The sequence below is a fragment of the Fusarium sambucinum genome, chromosome IV (genome assembly GCF_050947815.1).
Source record: "Fusarium sambucinum isolate potato_lamoka chromosome IV, whole genome shotgun sequence".
Lineage (NCBI taxonomy): Eukaryota > Fungi > Ascomycota > Sordariomycetes > Hypocreales > Nectriaceae > Fusarium > Fusarium sambucinum.
The window spans coordinates 5,290,431-5,308,114 of NC_139291.1; the positions used below are offsets into that span (position 1 = coordinate 5,290,431).

The window sequence follows — 17,684 nt, forward strand, 5'->3', positions numbered from 1 at the left end:
AAATCTAGTCTACATTCATTTTGAATACAGCACCCGTTGACCCCTTATCCAAATTATCCAAGGTTTCCATATCATCTTGATCCAGGACAAAATCAAAGATATCAAAGTTTTCGGAAATGCGATCCGGCCTCGAGCTTTTGGGTAACGGGATCCAACCCTTTTGTAGTGAATAACGAATAAGAATCTGAGCATGCGACCTATCATGCTTTGTAGAGACACTTCCAACTACTGGATCGTCCAGCTGGGCACCAGTAGCAAGCGGGCTATATGCCTCGATGATGATATTATTGTCTTGACAGTATTTTACAACTTCTTTTTGTTGACACCATGGATGAAGCTGGCACCGGAAAAGGTGTTAGATTTCTTTCTTGAGCAAGTTGTATGCAATGACTCACTTCGATTTGATTCACACTTGGAGGCCACTCGGTAGCATATTCCTTCATCTCCTGAAGATGCCCTACTCGAAAATTACTAACACCAATATGTCGTGCTCTTGCCTCTCTTTTTACTCTCTCCATAGCTCCCCACAAGCTTTGTCGATGTTCTCGTGATGTTCCAGGGACATGCATCAGTAATAAGTCAACATAACCATCCTTTCCAGCAATACGCTCCACTGTCTCGAGAACGTCTTCATAGACCTCGGTCCTTTCCGTCTTCCTTCTCGGGCTTCCCACCTTTGTAGTAAGAAACAAATCTTGGCGAGCCAAGCCGCATTGTTCAATTGATTCACGGACACGTACTTCGTTCCGGTACAGAGCCGCTGAGTCAATGTGTCTATATCCTGCGGAAAGCGCTGCAAGCACGGCGGTTGCGCACGTCTGGCCGCGGATTTTGTAGCTGCCGAACCCGATACAGGGAATTCCACTTGTGGAGTTTGGAATAGAGAGGCGGCTCGTGGCAGTGAGCGCGGAGTCCATGGTGAAGAGTGCGCTGCAGTTTAGTGGTGATGATATGCGAGGCTTGAATCATAAGCTAAACCAGATGATTCATGCGCGTTCTTAGTGAGTCTTATTTACCACTTGCAGTAAAGGTTACTGGTTGAAAAACAAACTTGTCGGCAAAACAAAGTGGCTTTTGGCAGTTCTATTGCTTTAGGCCCTGGCATAGATAGGTAGTGTAAATGCATATATATATATCCATTGAATTGTAGACGAGAGGTAATTGGGAGGTAAGCAGACAGTGGAGCTAAATTCTTCTTCCTCCACCTGAATATGAGTGATCGAATGTCGAGCAAGGTCTATTTTTTGGGTTCTAAGACATTATTTTAAGGCTACTTGTGTATCGGTTTCGAGCACATGTGATGTTTACCACGTAGTCTAGAGATTTTTATACAGCTTGTGCTAGGTATATAGTATTCAGGTAGCAATGATCTTTATGAGCTGAAACGCGTTGCGGTGAGTTATCGCGATAGTCGAAAAGTGTCGAGCTTTGTTATTTGTTGGTTGGGATGTTATGACTAGAAAATGATTGGAAACCTGTTGGCATAATCAGGGATCGTGCATGCATTCGATATTGCTGGAATATTCTGTTAGTGACCGAGTCTCAGGCGAGCCAGCGAATACATCTCAACATAGGTACATGCCAGCGCATAGGCAACTGCAGAGCCGAGAAATAACAATGGGTCAAATTGATGACAGGACTGAAATTTTTCAGAAGTTATGAGGCCTTGGTTATATCAAATATATATATGTATTGGATACTTTGCTTGATGGTGAAATACAGATATAGACCTTAGGGTAACTCAGGTTGACGGGGCTTAACAAAAAGAGAAAGAGGGGCGTTTAGTTCAGCTGCCCAGGGTTGGTCGGTTGGTGGCATACCTAATTCATCCATAATTCTAGAAGACCCCACGAAGCGCTAGAGTGTCGTGGAATGCAACTCGAGCTCTAGTGGAAACTCACTGAAAGAATGTCGTCACTGCCTGCTCATCTGCTGGGTCCTGCCACCTGCTTTCCATGAGGTGGGAGCACACTCAGCTCAGAGCTTTACTGCAACTACCTCCCCTCAACGTGCAAGATCCAGACGGGAGGGAAACAGCCCAATTAATAGGTGGGCGCAAACTGCTGATCACCGGGCAAACAATTCCATTACTTGGCCTTCCAAGTCACTACAACTCTTCCTCACCTGAATCCTTACTTCCCTCTCCAGCACGAACAATATAAACTACCGACTCGTTCCTTCGATCAGGCTCCCCAACAAGTTTATTATCACTCCACCATTTTGATCGCCAGCTTTAACTATGAGCACCCTCAGACCTTTGCGTGGTGGCTGCCAATGCGGCCGAAACCGGTACATTATTGCTGTCCCACAGGATGGCATCAACGAGGCACAGGTCCTCTTCAACACTGATTCTGCCCATCGTAAGTTTGAAGTCTCCTCCAAGAGATTTAGAAAAACACTTCCAAGTGTTGGGCATATGATCTGACAACTGCTTACAGAGACATCCCTCGCAACCCCGCTAGCCGCCTACATTCGAGTTCCGTTGTCGTGGTACCACAGCACAACCTACTCTTTCTTCCCTGACGAAACACATGCTTTGATCCGACGTGTTTACACACACCCTAGCCAAGAATACTCAAAACGTCACTTTTGCGGTTACTGTGGCACGCCCCTGTCCTACTGGTCTGAAAACCCCCACACTGAAGCCGATTTTATCAACCTCACGCTCGGCAGCTTGTTGAGGGAAGACCTGCGAGACCTCGAGGACATGGGATTAATCCCCGAGGAGGAAGACAATAAGACTTTAACTACACAACCACCAGAGGTAGTGGGCAGGAACACAGCACTGCGCCAATCGTACGGAGTCCCTTGGTTCGATGGAATGGTCGAAGGAACACGCCTGGGCAACATGCGCCGAAGCCAAGGCGTCAAACAATCGCAAGATGGCCGAGTCAAGGTCGAGTGGGAGATTGTTGAATACTCAGGCAACGGCGACGAACCCAATGGATCTCCACAACATGATGTCGATGTGGAAATGTCAGTCCCTGGAAAGCGGAAGATGAAGGACCGGGACGATCTAGAAGCAGCTGCTGGAGGGAACTAAAACGCAGCGTTGAGTAGATTCGGAAACTGGTGGAGTCCGTTGTAATATCAAAGAAGCTGGCGACTGTTGATCAACGCATGCGAAAGGGGATTAATGACGAGGACTTTTGCTAGAATCCTGGCAACGAGATCCTCTTTTGTCGATAGGCGCATAGGCGAGGAGGCATTTTTGTTTATCAAGTCGCTCTTTAGAGATAGTTGACGCAAGCTCAACAGCGATATTAAATAGTTAGCTTGTCAAAATTGTACGTACCCAACGATTGTGATTTGAGTATCTGTTAGTTTCGTATGAATGTATCATTGATCATTCTTGTGTAGTAACCAGCGTATCTCAGAAGTCCATCAGAAGCAGTCGATCGCATGATGAGGAGAGTTGAAGAAAGATAAGTGAGAAGATGGAGCCGGACCTTGGACCAGGTACGTAGTAGAGCCCCAAAACCCAGACTATCCCAATACAGGGCATGGTGTTCCGGCCCTATCAACCATGACAGGCCGGGGATTTCGGGGTAATACAGTCTGGCCCGTTTGACAGGAACCGGTCTTGACAAAAGCCAGGCATTCAGCACCCGAAACACAATGCAACCCAGAATGTAGGGGCTATAGCAGTACAAAGACCCTTGGATCTTCAAGCCGAGACACCACGTGCATAGTGCGAGATCTCAGGAACTTGCTGAGTTGCTCCTGTGTTTGTTTATTTCATCCGGTGAGGCGAAGCCAAGCGAGACGAGGCATGCATGCTCCAGGTTCCATGGTGACAGAAGGTACCGAAGTTCTGGCGGTAGCGGCCTGTCGTGGCGCCGGAGAGGCGGGCCGAAGCTCGTGGAGGCACAGATGGGCGGGAATCGTCTGACGAGCACGGATGTCCATGTACGACTAAAAGAGTAAAGTGCAAAAAGAGTTTATGATTTCCTCAACTCGGCTGCTGTGAATTGGATAAAAGCGAGTTTCTGAAATTTGACAATGGGACGAGGAAAAAAGGGATGAAGAGGAGGTAAAAACGATAGAGCGGCGTAGTAGACAACATGAAAGAGCCTAGACTAGATTCCCACCCACGTTAGAGGGATTCTGAAACGAATCCCCATGGGGCAACGGTACTAGCTATTGGTTGGGACTAATTGCCTTTTAAGAGAATGGAAGGAGACATCCCGTCAGCAAAATGCAGGTGTTAGCCTGGGCAGGTGCCGCCATGGCCCTTAGTACGCCTATACCTACCACCTTAATCCACCAATTCAACTCCGGAAGGTACATTGACCACCAACCATAATCATGCTCTTGCAACATTGTCAACCCCACCCCAGCCTTTGGGGCAGATGATCCGGCCACGGCTGTGACGGTCCGAAGAAACAGACACGATCTTTGAGGCATATCCCTCTATTCTGTCCTCCAGCCCAGTTACACCATGTAGCTGACATGAGTGCGCCTAAGCTGTGAGTGGAATGGAGGTTGCAGAGCCGAGGGCGAAGGAGGGATAGACAGTCAACCCATGCTAGAGTTTGGGTATATAAGAGAGTGTTCTGATGCTCAAGAGACAATACCTTCTCCTCTCCTGCATTCAGCATCTTTCTCTGTTATTTCGACGAGCTGTCTTTGGGGATAGCTTCACTCCTGTCTGGCATATCATAGCACATTTGGAACTCGAGGAGTCAAGAGTTCACCCACCATGTCGCTTCCCGCAGACTTCAAATGGGGCTTTGCCACCGCTTCGTAAGTTACTTCTCGCAACAATTGTCATGTGCGGCAACAACTGACCTCCGTAACAGCTATCAGATCGAGGGCGCCATTGACAAGGATGGCCGAGGCCCCGCAAACTGGGATACCTTCTGTGCCCAGTCTGGCAAGATCGCAGATGGCAGTTCTGGTGTCACCGCCTGTGACTCCTACAACCGAACTGCCGAGGATATCGCTCTTCTCAAGTCCGTAGGCTCAAAGGCCTACCGATTCTCCATCTGCTGGTCTAGAATCATCCCACTCGGTGGTCGTAACGACCCTATCAACCAAGCTGGAATCGACCACTATCGCAAGTTTGTTGATGACCTTCTTGATGCCGGCATTACTCCTTTCATCACCCTTTTCCACTGGGATGTTCCCGATGAGCTGGACCGTCGATATGGTGGTCTCCTGAACCGTGAGGAATTCCCCCTTGACTACGAGCGTTATGCTCGTGTCATGTTCGAGGCGATCCCTCGCTGCAAGAACTGGATCACCCACAACGAGCCCTGGTGCTCCGCCATTCTTGGTTACAGCACCGGTTCCAACGCTCCTGGTCGCTGCTCTGACCGCAAGAAGTCTGACGTTGGCGACTCTTCTACCGAGCCTTGGATTGTTGGCCACAACCTTCTTGTCGCTCACGGCCGCGCCGTCAAGATTTACCGTGAGGAGTTCAAGCCCAAGAACGGCGGTGAGATTGGAATCACCCTTAATGGTGACGCCACATACCCTTGGGACCCCAAAGACCCAAAGGATATCGAGGCTGCCGAACGCAAGATCGAATTTGCTATTTCCTGGTTCGCCGACCCCATCTACTTTGGAGACTACCCAGCCTCGATGCGTGCCCAACTCGGTGATCGCCTCCCTACCTTTACACCAGAGGAGAAGGCCCTTGTCTTGGGCTCAAACGATTTCTATGGCATGAACCACTACACAGCCAACTATGTTAAACACTGCGAGGGTGAGGCTGCCCCTGAGGATTTTGTTGGCAACCTTGAGCTGCATTTCTGGAACCACCGAGGTGACTGCATCGGTGAAGAGACTCAGTCTACTTGGCTGCGACCGTGTGCTCAAGGTTTCCGCGACCTGCTTGTCTGGATTTCCAAGCGTTACGGCTTCCCCAGAATGTATGTCACTGAGAACGGCACCAGCATCAAGGGCGAGAACGACATGCCACGGGAGAAGATCCTGCAGGACGACTTCCGCGTCAAGTACTACGACGACTATGTCAAGGCTATGGCTGACGCTTCGCGTCTCGACGGCGTGGATATCCATGGCTACTTTGCCTGGTCCCTGCTAGATAACTTCGAGTGGGCCGAGGGTTATGAGACTCGATTCGGTGTGACTTATGTCGACTACGAGAACGACCAAAAGCGTTACCCCAAGAAGAGCGCACAGCACTTGAAACCCTTGTTCGACAGCCTCATCAAGAAGGAGGAGAATGGCTTGAACGGCGTGGGCAAAGTCAAGGCAGGACAAACTTGAAATCGGCCGAGACAAGATGATTATGACAACTATATGATTTCTTGCGCATGAATATAAACAATTTATAAATTATCGTCCAAAGTGAACATGAGTTAATATATATTATGCTATTATGTATGCGAACGCTTTTCAATGCACATATGTATGCATAGGCTGAAGCCGTCCCAAGAGCTTCGCCACGCCGAAACCCTATGAGCTACGCTGTACCTTTTCTTCTGTATTCGCGTCAATAACTTCTCTTGATAAGCCAGAAGCTTCCGTATGTGTTGCTGTAGACTGTTGTTCCCCAGAATTATCCTGTTCTGTTTCCTCGTCGAGGCTCCCCCTAACTTCACGACGCATATACCATCTGAAAACATACACTAACCCTTGGGCCATAAAAACCTGCTCTATAGTGTATAACAATACTGGTATCTGAATATAAGCCCGTGTCAGATCATCCGCACGAGCCCACATTGAGCTTGCCAGCGGGATACCCAAACTTGTTGTTTTGGCCGCGCCGCAAAAGCATACCGCAATAGTCTGCTCTTTGGTCATACGCTGAAACAAGACCCGCAGCCAAGATGAAGAAGTCATTCTGACCAATCTCTCGGGAGGCCTCGCGAGGAAAAAGCAGATGACGGTAAAAAGAGTATACAGTGCAACGTTCATAAAGACAAGGAAAATGACATTGCTGGTCGACAAGTCTTTCAACGCCCCGGTACCAAAGGCCCCAGAGAACGTTGTCCAGACAAGCAGAACGAGACATATTGTCGAAACTTTAGCCAATTTAAGTCTGTTGAGAACTTTCACTGTACGCTCTTCCCACTTCCATCTTATAGCCTGACCGACAATGAGAGGCAAGACGACGCTGAGACATAGTTGTTTAGCGACATCTGCATACATGTGTCCCAGGGTAGATGGATCAGCAGGGCGCCAATTATCGAACACTTCAGAATGACCAGTTGGAAAGAAGCCGTAGATAAGTAGTGGTGAGAGAAATGATCCTGCCACGTTGCCGATCACGACCGAGATGATGGCCGCAGCCTCATCACCCCCTGAAGCTCGTGTCATGACAACATTGGAGGCAATGGTTGTTGGAAGACATGCCGTAGTAAGAAGACCGATGAGAATTGGTGGTGAAGGAGTTTGCGACTCAAGAGCTCCAGCGGCAATGGAGATATGAACAATGGCTGTTAATGTCAGTTTATTTGTCGGGCCTTATTGTCATGCCGTTAATGGGAGACTGGCGTCAAACCAACTTACCCAACACTATAGCTGGGATGACAGCAAAACTTATTCCATGAACCAGAATATGTAATCTCCAGTTTGTCACATTCTTGCGTAGCTTCTCAGGCGAAAGCTGCAGTCCGCTGACAAGGAAGATGAAAGCAACAGCGCCATAGAGGACGCTATACTCGGAGCGTATGACGCCCCCATGTCGAGCGACAGCTGTAGGTCGACTATGAGCAACTTGCATCTGCGTCAGACGAAAGACGAAAGATGACTTACACGGAAAGAAATATCCTAATACGCAGGCGGTGGCAAATCCAATGACAAGATACTGCGCAAGTATCAGGTCCGTCACCCTCTTGGCCCAGCCGATGAATCCTCTCTTAGGCTGTTCTTGCTTTTCCTGGCTCGACATTCTCAACTCTCGGAGGCGTACTCGCCATGTTTTAATATCAATACTTTTAAAGGCCGACTTGGGAGTATGAGAAGGACGGAGTCATTCTTAAATGGGAGACAGTGCTAATGGCCAACCATGGCTATAATCCGGGCTTGGTATCTTGGCAGGGATAACTCAGAAGTTGCCCGGGCTATTACCGCGTTCGAAGATAGAGGGCGGACTTTGAAATGTCCATTGATGGATCCGAATATCGGAGACTCATGCAAGCACTAGGTATTATGATGAAATTTACAACCAACCAGTGAGGAAGTTTGATGAAGTAGGAGTATTTATGTCATGGTATTAGACGGATTTGCCATATCAGAAACTACATGATACAAAGAAACTTCTTCCCAAGCAAGCACCACCTCTAATCCCATCCTCATCTAGAGCATGTCGCAAGTTCAGAGGCACCTAACATAACGCTATCAGTTTGACGGATTCAACACCGCCGCAACTTTTCTACCCATCATTTCTCCATGATATATAAACAAACAAAAAAAGAAAAGGCCGAGCCAGTCCAGTCCAGTCCAGTCCAGTCCAGTCCAGAAACAAGGAATCTAGGACCAGCCGTGCAAGAAAATACAAATCCAATTAAAAACGCCATGCGATGTGTAGTGGTATCAAGATGAGTTAAAGGAATAATCTCTCCCAAGTCTGCAAGGGTATGAACAGACTTGACGGAACTCGTTCAGAGACGTCCTGTTCATCAAAGGAGCCGCCTCGTTCGTCGTCAAGGAATTAAAGAAGTTAACGTTAAAGAAGAATGAAGAGCTGTCTGTCAGCCAATCAGTTGAAGGAATTTGTAAAGTGCGAAAGTGAATGTTATGTTCAAGCAACAACAGCGGACGAAGGCGTCATAGGTAAGGCTGTCCTCGATTCGTTGGGGTTGGCGGTACTGGGGGCTGGCATAATCTCAGGATCAGGGATTTGAATGTCGAGCTGTTGAAGTTAGTATGGCGCCCGATTGCGATAAAGAAAGTAACTTACTGTCATGTAACCTGTTTGACGTAGAGGCATGATCTTGGGTGGCATAACACCATCCTCGGCGCCCATGGCCTTTTCCATCTCACAATTCCATTGCTCTATCCACTTCTCGAGGCTATTCAACCTGGATTTGGCGCCAGTGAGACCCATGTCATCCCAAACCCAACCGGTGACAAGCCCAAGCAGGCCGTCAATAATATTCCTCGCGCTGTACGGATCGAAGGCGGGAATCAACTCTCCATTGAGCTTCTCAATAATCCGACGGAATTCTTGTTCGGACAAGCCAGCGGGGTCCAGGATCTCGGGATAGAGATTTGAAAATGTGGGCGCCAAGTCGCCTTTGATTAACCAGTCGCGACGTATTCGGATGATCCGTGTGTTAGTGTATTCAGGCGAATCGACAGGTACATGAGGATTTAGATGCGGATAGCAGGGATGTTGAGGGCCCCATTCACCAGCTGCATCCGGCTCGACCTCTTCGCCCATAATCGAAGAGTTTGTCGTTGACAAGGCAGAACCAATTCCATCACCAGCCGATACATTGGACATTCGCGGGTCCATAATATCCGGGCCACGCTCCAAATCCGTGCCGTACGACGGCATAGGATCAGTGTTTTCAGTCATCATTACAGCCTTCCCTTTGCCCTTATCGATCTTGACGATTGGATCCTCCACAACAGAACGTTGGGCCAAAAGGTCCCGACTGAGACGGTACTCTTCAGCCGATACTGCACCTCGTCGCGATCCCTTCTCGTCGCAAGACGCGCGCACCGAGTTGGGTAGGCTTATTCGCCGGTCACTGCTTCCTGCCCTATCAACTTGAAGACTTGCACGAGGGGATAGCGAATGCTTTATTTGATGCTGCTCGGAGAGTGTAAGAAGAGGGTAATCGCTGGGTCCGGCGCCTAGGGAATCAGGGGGTGCTCGGTGATCGAAGGTGGGATGCAGTAGCGGGATGGATGGTGGAGGAGGAGTCGAGGGACGGCGTTTGCGCGATGAGTCGGGCTTGGTGTGAGGCCGAGGAGTCGAGTTGGTAGGATTCCAGAGACGAGCGGCTGATAAACGACGAGTGCGATGCCCAGCTCCGGCAGCCTTTTGAGGTCGAAAGGGCGAAGGATGAAACGCTGATGGTTGACGACCGTCGGCGGTTCGACTTTGCTGTTGCCGAGGGTTCGAAGCGGCAGCTCGACCAGAAGATGAGCCGGTTCTGGGATAGGCAGGTTGTGGGGGATCAAGGCTTAAGATCAGAGTGTTGCCCGGGACATCTAAGGCGGCCGGTACGGGGTTGGAGGGTGGTCGGGAGAGTAGAGGATCCGTCGGAAACAGGTTGTCAGCACGGCCGCCAAGACGACCGCGCTCGAGAGATATAGCGAGGTCCTTCTCACGCAAACGTGAGTAGAGGTGTGATCGATAAGACTGAAGCCGTGACAGATTTGTTGAATATGTCTTTGCTGCTGAAGTCCTGGTTGAGGCTGAGCGCTAACGGGCAGTGCACGGAGCCGGTGGTGGTGGAAGACGGAGCTCGAAACAGAGAATGAAGGAATGCGACGATTGCGGCGGGATGTCGCTAAGCTCTTCTCGGCAATGCTAAGAGAGCGTGATGGGCCGAAGGCGATGCTGTCTGTAAGGTCGTCGTCGGTTTCGGACTCGTCGCAGTGGATGATCGAGCGGCAGCGGGCAAAGGAATTGCTCGAGTCGTTGATAGTCCAAGGAGAAAAGAAAGAAAAGAAGCGACAAAGGGACCAGACGTCAAGGGGAAATTCGCTGACGGTGGGCCAATGAAAGCGGCACAAGGAGGCTGGGGAGAGGGTGACCGGGGGTTTAGTGGAAGATGGGCTGCTGGATGCCCTGAAAACCAGCATATTCAGTGCCCTGCTGGGCGAGTTGGGTTGATACCTACCCTAGTAGGTTGTATAGGTCACTTCCAGGTCATGCAAGTGGGTGTAGTAAGCAAGGAATCTCTCTCAGCTCGTCTTGTCCGTCATTAGTAGGTTGCTGTTCCCAAAAGGATCAAATAGGAGAATTGAATCCGGGAATATTGTGGCAGACCTAGATACAGAGGCAGAGGAGCCGACTCAGTCTTGGAAAATTACCTATTGGTAGGGCTGTCGAGTTTTTTGCGACTAGTTGTCGCTATGCTATTGGACGTTGAACTCCCTTCAGCAGAAGCCGTCAGCTAGACAAAACGAAGCCAAGGCAGAAGAAGGGACCTTTTTGAGCCTTTATATTCGCTTGTCGATTGACTTCGTTGCTTTTTGTCGCCTTTTGTTTCTTTACCGGTGTCCCCGGAATATACCAGGGCTCAAAAGTCTAGGCTGACTGGCGGAGATTTGCGCTCGCTTGAAGCATTAGATAAACTAGCTTCATATAACAAACGGTGGTTAAGCCCTGGAGTTGTTGGGGCTGAAATGATGTCGTAGGAAAAGGTAATCAGAGTTGAATAAAGAAATCGTGTGCAAGACACGGAGGTGACGGGAGGCAGTCTGGTTACTTTAATACAGCCCAAGTCTCATCATTCAAAACCCAACGCAACCCGGGCCACCGTCCCGAGGTGGTCTTGTCTTGTCATGCAATATGAACCGGACCTCTTTCAGTCCTTTCCTTTCCTCTACTAACTATAGGTAGGCACTTTTCCTATCTGGGCTGTCCTGTTCTTGATTACGTACCTGGTTAGTTTAGGTATGTGATGTAAGATCAAATCTTCATCTTGAATCTTTAAAACCAGGGGCTCCCAAGTTCCTGGGTTCTTAAGGCCATCACTAGGCTTTCATCCCCTGAATGGATTTTTTTTGACAGGCGACGGTTCGTGACAAGGGGGCTTCCGCAGTCCTGTCATCCTATCAAGGGATGTCTGGTTGTCTCCCGTGACGCCATGGCGGGCGTTGAGCCTACTAGATTAGTTTAGGACAGGGCATACTGGACTAGATAGACCAGACGTTACGGCATCTCTGAAAGCCGAGTTACTAATTCCAATCGTTCATGCAATATGAGTGGGCGATGAACCTGAGCCGTTAGGCTGCTCCGGCATCTTCATCACACTGCAGGATACAATAGCAAGAGAGAGAAGCTGCATATTAGTACGGGTCATGTTCTTCATGTTGTCACAGTCGCTCCACCTGGCTGCAGCCCCTGTCTCAAATCGGGATGAATGGGAGTCTCGGATTTAGGTCGTCTGGAGTTATCTCCCTTGACCTTATACATAGTAAATGTTTAAGAGGGATGGGACGATGTAACGAGCGATCAACATTTATTCCATTAGTTGAATCTATATAATGACATGTTGTAAGTTAAGCAGTTAATTACCTACCTATGGGCTGATAATAAGGCTCCATATCAGCGCCCGCGTGAACATGGCACATACACTCGTATATTATGCTGGGTAGCATCGAGCTGAATGTCAAGGTTGACGTCACATACTAAATTAATAGGCTTGAGCTGTCGTCCTTTACTTTTGTTTATCAATAAACACGAGTCCCGAGCCTCACAGGACTGGGAAGGCTTAACATTGTTCATAAAGCGAAATAAAGATCGATTCTATCAGCTGCCTCTCTGACCATCATTTATAGATCTAGTCATAGGTCTCTTCTCAACGGCTTTCTCCTAGCATATTATCGCTGATTCCAGTCTTGTCAACCACGGAGATGGATTCTGATATGTTAAACATATGCCCGTCTATGAACACGCTTAGTTCAACAATCTCCCTTTACCTGAGATCCAGTTTAAATCGTACTGGATATGGATACCGTACATACCTCAGGTTCCAAGCAAATACTGGACTGTCCCACCCCAATCTGCCATTTCCCTTGCATGTCGATCAGCTCGGGTTGGACCCAATACAAGACATGCACGTCGCAAGTCATCAAATCACAGAGCCATACCGCCCTCTAGCTCTTCCGCCTTTCCTGTGCCAATTCAAAAGATTAGCAGATTATTTAGATTGACTCTTAGACTCTGTTCTCAGCTGAATCAATCGAAGCTAGCTGAAAAACTTCCGCGTTCTGAGGCTCGTCACTACGTACCTCTCATGGGCGAATCCCATGCACAACTTGTCTACCAGCTTAGCAGCTTTGGCTTTCGCGGTAACTAACGTAAATCCCACCTAGTAAGGTAAGCTACAGCTATAAGCGTTAAACTTTGCCAGCCCAGGACTCCCGTCTAGCCGTGGTCTTGTAGAAGCCTCGTTAGGTTTATCAATCAACGAATGTACATAGTAGGTAGGTAAGGTAACTAAGTCTCACCTTCTCTATCAAAGTGACGTCGTTTATTCGGCACTCACCATCATCACTTCCCGTCTCTCTTTTCGTTTTGACGAACTCATCGCCATCGCATTCCAACTCTGTATCTTGTCGCACAACGTATTCATTTCACAACCATCCCGACTCCTCTTGTCCCTCCCTCCCTTGTTCTCCTTCCCCCTCATTCTCCGCCTCTTCGCAAACTTTGTCGCGTGACTTGACCTTAATGTGCTGCCTTTCCCTCCATTTGCCTACCTCGAATCCGCCCTAGTCGGTATTTTGATTTCAGCAAAAAAAGCCCATCAATTGAGCTTCGGTCATGGTGGACGAGAATACCACGTCGAACTCTTCCGGGAGACCCGCTGCCGGCGTAAGCTCCGGCTTCAGCGCCCCGCCCTCCGGTCATGGGCTTCGGCGTTCCATGACCGTGTCAGTCGCCGAGGAAGCTGCATCTGCGTCTCGACGTCAACCTCCGGCATCGCCCAGCTTCGATTCGATCCCCCCTCGCCGCAGTTCAAATTTTTCCGAGTACAGCCTCAATGAAGCTCGAGATTTCCTAAACCCCCAACCGCGAGATCCTAGTAATGCCGATTCATCTCTGACTGAGGAATCATCGTCTTTACCGTCGCTGTCTTTGGCTTTTGCTTTCCTACCAGCTATTTCTGGTCTTCTCTTTAAGAATGGTAGTGCGGTCGTGACAGATTTCATGCTCCTGGGCCTGGCTGGTGTTTTTCTCAACTGGTCCGTAACGCAGCCATGGTAAGTTTAGGGTGGCGCCTCTGTCGATATTTTGCATTTTCTCAAACTATATACTCACATTAGAAACAGGACTTGGTATCATTCAGCGCAGCAAGTTCGTATACAGCACGAAGTGGTAGCGGACAGTGTCATTGACGATGACAGTGACATTGACTCCAGCACTCATGGTCCGGGGCCCAACTCAACTCTTGACCATGTTCCAGAAGATGAAGAAGTGCATACCGAACCGACGGAGGAAACACATGAGAGAGAGTCGAGTAAGCAGCAGCGAGATGCCCTCGCGGAATTATACTTTTACGAAATCACGGCTCTAGCCTCATGCTTTCTCCTCCCACTCCTTGGCGCATACCTTCTGCACGCCATTCGATCACAACTGAGCCGACCTTCGGAAGGCCTTGTTTCCAACTACAACCTTACGATTTTCCTTCTCATGGCTGAGTTTCGTGTCTTATCGCACATGATAAAATTGGTCCAGTCGCGAACGCTCCACCTGCAGCGGGTGGTGCAAGGAGGTCCCTCCAAACTCCAACAGGTCAATAAGAATACAGAACAACTAGAGGCCGTCCTTGCGCGCCTAGAACGTTTGGAGTCTCGCGTCACTAACGACGAAACGGGTACCGTCCAAGAGATCAAACAGGAGATCAGTAAGACGAAGCAGAAGGACAGCGTCGTGGCACGCGACGTTCGTAATGCTATTCAGCCTGAGCTCGACGCACTCAACAGGGCTGTACGCCGTTATGAAAAGAAGGCCACACTTCTCCAGATCCAGACAGAGTCGCGATTTTCAGGGGTGGAAGCAAGACTGGATGATGCTATCGCCCTTGCTGCAAGTGCTGCAAAGAATAGTGCGTCACACAAGAACTTATTTGTATGGGCCGTGGAGTCGCTCACCGCCGTCTTCCTCCTTCCGTTAAGAACACTTTTACGAATAATACTGCTTCCTCTGAGCACGCTTTTGGCATTGATGAGCAAGGGAAAGAAGAGGAACTCCCCGCCAGTCAAGTCGTCGCGCAACAATCGTAATGGCAAGACGGTTGCACAGCCCAAATATAATGGTGATCGTGTTCCATCAAGAGTGGCTAAACGATGATCGAAGATTGAGGAGGAACATGTATCTAGTATGCCCTAATAATATTCCTTTTGTCCTCACTCGAACTCTGTTCACCAATGACTACGAGTAATCAATCGATACATTACAGCGATCAGTGGAGCTTGTACTATTGAAGATGACGTATCATATCGATCTGTGTTACGGCAACGTTTGCACACTACCCTAAGTTGAATACATATACGTGTAATACTTTTATCTGTACCTTGTATATCATATCCGAACAGATAGCCCAGAACAAGGGTTTGGAAACGATTTTGAGCCTCTCGTCGAGTCTGTGAGGAGCGTACCGTTTACTACCATCTGGTTTCGAGAGAAACCTCGAGATTACCACCGCTGAAATCAACAAATCAAGGGGAGGGAAAGGCTGAGTGTTGGAGACTGGACAGAATCTGAGCAACCACACAAAGTTAATGGCAACGACTGGGCTGATTTATGGATAGTTGTTATCGATATCACTCTAGATTGCCCTTGTCTCAGGTTAGATCTAATTACTCTGTACTAACGCCGCACTCGCTTGAGTCGGGTTACCAACCAAGCTTTAGCTGATCAGAGAGGCGTTTATCATGTTCGGTGTAATTAGTAGGCACACGCCTCGTTCATTCGTAGATTTTTGAGGAGCAGAAGCAACAGAAGGAATCCTTGACTTGAATTTCGAGAGCTGTAACTCGGAAACCTGGCCGGTCCGGCCTCATTCAAAGCTCAATGAGCGCAGCGGCCAGCATTCAGATACTTGAGTTGAGAGGGCTGCGAGCCAGGAGTTGAGTTTACCGCGTCTTACATAGTGCATCCGAATGCAACGTCGAGGCTACCATGCATGTGCTGCCACGCTGTTTTCTGCAAACAAGCATTAGCATCAACACAACGCGCTAATATTGGCAAGGATCCGGGAGGAAGAGTTTTTTTCATAAGTGAAATTCATACAAAGCTGTTTAGTCAACGATCATGTCGCTGCTTATCTGTATGAAGCTGAGTATAGCACGTGGCTGAGAAAACTGTTTTTCAGCTAGTATTGCGAGCAACCAGAACGAGGTTGGCGCAGAGGACCTATATCCAGATTCAGATTTGGCACAGAGACTATAACTAAAAAGAGAATAGTTTCTTGTACAATTGCGTTGGTTCTGTAAGATGACGATGGTATGACAGCCGCATTCTTTCGTATGAGTGAGTGCCTGAAGAGGTTTACAAGTTGTCTCGCGGTGACTGATCTCTAACGAGCTTCAGCAATGGTATACCACATATTTAGATCGTACAAGGCCACTTAGGGCCGCAAGAGAGTTGAAAATCGTCAGTGTTTATCCAGAACACCACGTCGATTCATTATTGAGTAGCAAATAAGAAACAAGGCTTGAGTGGAGGCCATTGGCTCGCCGCACACCTCGGTTGCAGACTGCACGATTGGGATCAGCTAAGTTGGTGTTAGTGATGGTGAGTGAGGTGTGTGTGACTCCACATCATTCGAGGCGTTTGTTTTCGCATTTCGTTGTCTTGTCAGGCCAATCTGCAGTCGTCAGTTTGAGCCCACCACTGGTTTTCTTGTTCTCATGGAGGGAAGCAAGGTGGCAGGGGGTGCGCGTCTTTTCCTGGGCAATTGATCTTCCCGTCTCAAGATAGGCGAGAAGGGCACGAGCTGGTATGATGGCATTCATATGAAAATGGCTGCGAGAATGCCCCATCGTGCGGGCTAATACCTTGCTGCACAGCTGAAGGACAAACAAAAGACTGGGTCCATTTAATCACTTTAATCTCCAGACGCGCCGGTGAGGCGTTCGGGTAAAGTAGCGCGTGTTCCCAATGCGGTAAATAGAACAAGGGATCTTCAATGTATCGATGGGTACCTCCAGGCACAAAAGCTTTAGGTGGGGGTGCTCTTCGACGATGATGATATGTGTGCAAGCGACTGCAACGCCCACAGGCGATGAACGATAGGCTGAGTTACGGATAAGAGCCAGAAATCATCGATGACTGTTCATGAAGCAACTTTGATCTACTTTGTAAATGAATAGTCACAACGTATTGGAATGTTTAGATCCGTGCTTCGAGAGCATTACTAGGAGTGGGATGGCGACAGAGCCTTTCATTAACTAGAAATGGAGCTTGCACCCAGTAGAGGTAGCGTTGTAAGAGGCAGTAGGCCAGTAAGCAAGCCCTTCAAAGTCAGGCTCAGCTGAGGAATATGAGAGTGCTTTGACCCGATCATCAACGGCCTCATTGTGTGCATCGATCAATCATCGGCCAGTTCGGGTTTGGCCTTTGCTCTGATTTTATGCGACCAGGTATTAATTCACAAAGTTTCAGATAATATAACCAATGAAGATTCCGAGTCAAAACGTTCCAGAACAATTTGACTGAGCGCTTTGACGGCAGAAATGAATTTTCCATCGGTGCGCTCTGAAGAAAGAGTCAGATGGACCCTGAGCGAGCGTAAATTTAGAAGTTCGGACGAGAGTCAAATACATCTCGTCATTCTAGATGATGGTCAGTTCTCAATTATGGTTCACCGAGACTTGGGTATAATGTATCAACAATAAGATCGTTGTGACGGGGTTGAGAGGTTGGGCTGTCAATACAGGTAGCATTGTCGTCTCCTGAGACAAAGGCAGTGCTGACTGGGGAGCCGGAGGGCCACGCCACTCCATGCATGTATGTATGTATGACTTGTCTGCAACATCATGGCTGAAATGTTGTGCTCATAAGCATATAGGCATTGCAT

General features: G+C 48.6%; 6 protein-coding genes across 6 annotated transcripts; 3 read left to right on the plus strand and 3 right to left on the minus strand.

Moving 5' to 3' along the window:
- Positions 1–4: 4 nt before the first annotated feature.
- Positions 5–917, minus strand: FSST1_001782 (NADP-dependent oxidoreductase domain-containing protein; the record flags this gene model as incomplete). Its single annotated transcript, XM_083227707.1, has 2 exons — positions 5–337; positions 396–917. 2 exons carry the CDS (start codon positions 915–917, stop codon positions 5–7), a joined length of 855 nt encoding a protein of 284 aa, XP_083091964.1.
- Positions 918–2,239: 1,322 nt separating this feature from the next.
- Positions 2,240–3,043, plus strand: FSST1_001783 (uncharacterized protein; the record flags this gene model as incomplete). The annotated part of the gene is made up of 2 exons (XM_083227708.1): positions 2,240–2,360; positions 2,439–3,043. The coding sequence occupies 2 exons, from the start codon at positions 2,240–2,242 to the stop codon at positions 3,041–3,043; spliced, it is 726 nt and encodes a 241-aa protein (XP_083091965.1).
- A 1,659-nt stretch (positions 3,044–4,702) lies between these two features.
- FSST1_001784 (glycoside hydrolase superfamily) lies at positions 4,703–6,234 on the plus strand (the record flags this gene model as incomplete). Its single annotated transcript, XM_083227709.1, has 2 exons — positions 4,703–4,746; positions 4,803–6,234. 2 exons carry the CDS (start codon positions 4,703–4,705, stop codon positions 6,232–6,234), a joined length of 1,476 nt encoding a protein of 491 aa, XP_083091966.1.
- Positions 6,235–6,423: 189 nt separating this feature from the next.
- On the minus strand, positions 6,424–7,861 carry FSST1_001785 (putative sodium bile acid cotransporter; the record flags this gene model as incomplete). Its single annotated transcript, XM_083227710.1, has 3 exons — positions 6,424–7,406; positions 7,480–7,665; positions 7,726–7,861. 3 exons carry the CDS (start codon positions 7,859–7,861, stop codon positions 6,424–6,426), a joined length of 1,305 nt encoding a protein of 434 aa, XP_083091967.1.
- An 852-nt stretch (positions 7,862–8,713) lies between these two features.
- Positions 8,714–10,731, minus strand: FSST1_001786 (Golgin subfamily A member 7/ERF4 family-domain-containing protein; the record flags this gene model as incomplete). The annotated part of the gene is made up of 3 exons (XM_083227712.1): positions 8,714–8,824; positions 8,873–10,285; positions 10,354–10,731. The coding sequence occupies 3 exons, from the start codon at positions 10,729–10,731 to the stop codon at positions 8,714–8,716; spliced, it is 1,902 nt and encodes a 633-aa protein (XP_083091968.1).
- A 2,692-nt stretch (positions 10,732–13,423) lies between these two features.
- FSST1_001787 (uncharacterized protein) lies at positions 13,424–14,953 on the plus strand (the record flags this gene model as incomplete). The annotated part of the gene is made up of 2 exons (XM_083227713.1): positions 13,424–13,863; positions 13,933–14,953. The coding sequence occupies 2 exons, from the start codon at positions 13,424–13,426 to the stop codon at positions 14,951–14,953; spliced, it is 1,461 nt and encodes a 486-aa protein (XP_083091969.1).
- Between the last annotated feature and the right edge of the window lie 2,731 nt (positions 14,954–17,684).